Source organism: Herpailurus yagouaroundi, unplaced genomic scaffold (assembly GCF_014898765.1).
Source record: "Herpailurus yagouaroundi ecotype Mexico unplaced genomic scaffold, PumYag 218, whole genome shotgun sequence".
NCBI classification, from domain to species: domain Eukaryota; kingdom Metazoa; phylum Chordata; class Mammalia; order Carnivora; family Felidae; genus Herpailurus; species Herpailurus yagouaroundi.
In genome coordinates, this window is record NW_024412449.1 from 7,267,656 (window position 1) to 7,269,173 (window position 1,518).

The 1,518-nt window shown below is 41.8% G+C and overlaps 1 protein-coding gene across 1 annotated transcript; it reads left to right on the forward strand.

Annotated features, from left to right (window-relative positions):
• Nucleotides 1–337: 337 nt before the first annotated feature.
• On the forward strand, nt 338–1,285 carry OR2D2 (olfactory receptor family 2 subfamily D member 2). Its single transcript, XM_040457022.1, has one exon. It carries the CDS (start codon nt 338–340, stop codon nt 1,283–1,285), a length of 948 nt encoding a protein of 315 aa, XP_040312956.1.
• Nucleotides 1,286–1,518: the final 233 nt, after the last annotated feature.

Here is a 1,518-nt window from a genome sequence, read left to right on the forward strand (position 1 = left end):
AAGTGAAATTAAATGCCGTCACTTTATATATTAATTGAATCTTTTTTTATTATTAGAATTTTGATATTCAGAATAAAGAAGATGATTATTTTGATCTACTCTACATTTGCAGATGACACTAAAAATGAATGCACCATCTTAGAAGCATTAAGTTTTGCAACACTGAAAATGTTCCAACTAAAACAGCGTGATTATCTATATAAAGGGGATGCTTGGAATGGCTGGTAGTGATTGAGGGCAATTCTGTAGCCCTCCAAATCTGAATTATATAGTTTTATAATAGTTATAAAACTACATGCTGTAAAAAGAGACTTCTTACTGAAAAAAGAGACAAACTATGAGAGAAACAAATCAGACACAGGTGACAGAATTCCTCCTTCTGGGACTTTCTGATGACCCACACACCCAGAAGTTGCTGTTCATTTTATTCCTGGGTGTCTACCTCATCACTGTGCTTGCAAATCTGCTTCTCACGTACCTTGTTCAGGTTGACTCCCGGCTTCACACACCCATGTATTTTTTCCTCTGCAACTTATCTCTGGCTGACTTCTGTTTTTCTACCAACATCGTTCCCCAGGCCCTAGCCCACCTGCTATCCCAGAAGAAGGTCATTTCATTCACACGTTGTGCAACTCAGCTTCTATTCTTCCTCATTTTTGGGTGCACCCAGTGTGCCTTTCTGGCAGTGATGTCCTATGATCGGTATGTGGCCATCTGCAACCCTTTGCATTACCCTAGCATCATGACTTGGAGGGTGTGTGTCCAGCTGGCTGCAGGATCATGGACCAGCGGCATTCTGGTGTCTGTGGTAGATACCACTTTTACACTAAGTTTACCCTACCAAGGCAGCAATAGTATTGCTCATTTCTTTTGTGAGGCCCCTGCACTGTTGATCCTGGCATCCACAGACACTCATACTTCAGAGATGGTCATTTTCCTCATGGGTGTTGTGATTCTCCTCATACCTGTTTCCCTAATTCTGGTATCCTATAGTCACATCATAGTGACTGTGGTCAGGATGAAGTCAGCTGTGGGGAGGCTCAAGGCATTCTCTACCTGTGGCTCCCACCTCATGGTGGTCATCCTTTTTTATGGCTCAGCAATTGTCACTTACATGACTCCAAAGTCTTCCAAAGAACAGGAAAAACTGGTGTCTGTGTTTTATGGAGTGGTGACACCTATGCTTAATCCCCTCATCTATAGCTTGAGAAACAAGGACGTGAAGGGAGCTCTGAGAAAAGTAGCCACAAGGAATTTCTCATGCAGGCTTGAAATCTTCCACTGACAGTGAGACCCTCTTGGCTCCCTACTTATAAGACTTGCTGAGTAGTTCCCTTAGCAAAACTGGAATATTGTAAGATCCTGGGAGCTTGTTGTGGACCCACCCTCCATCCTTCATCTAGCACTTTCTTTATAGAAGAGGAAGGACAATAATTCATGGAGCAATACAATGAGGGTCTGCTCCATTCTTGTTTTTTTTTTTTTTTTTTTTTTTTTTGGCATCTAAGAGTTAGGAAA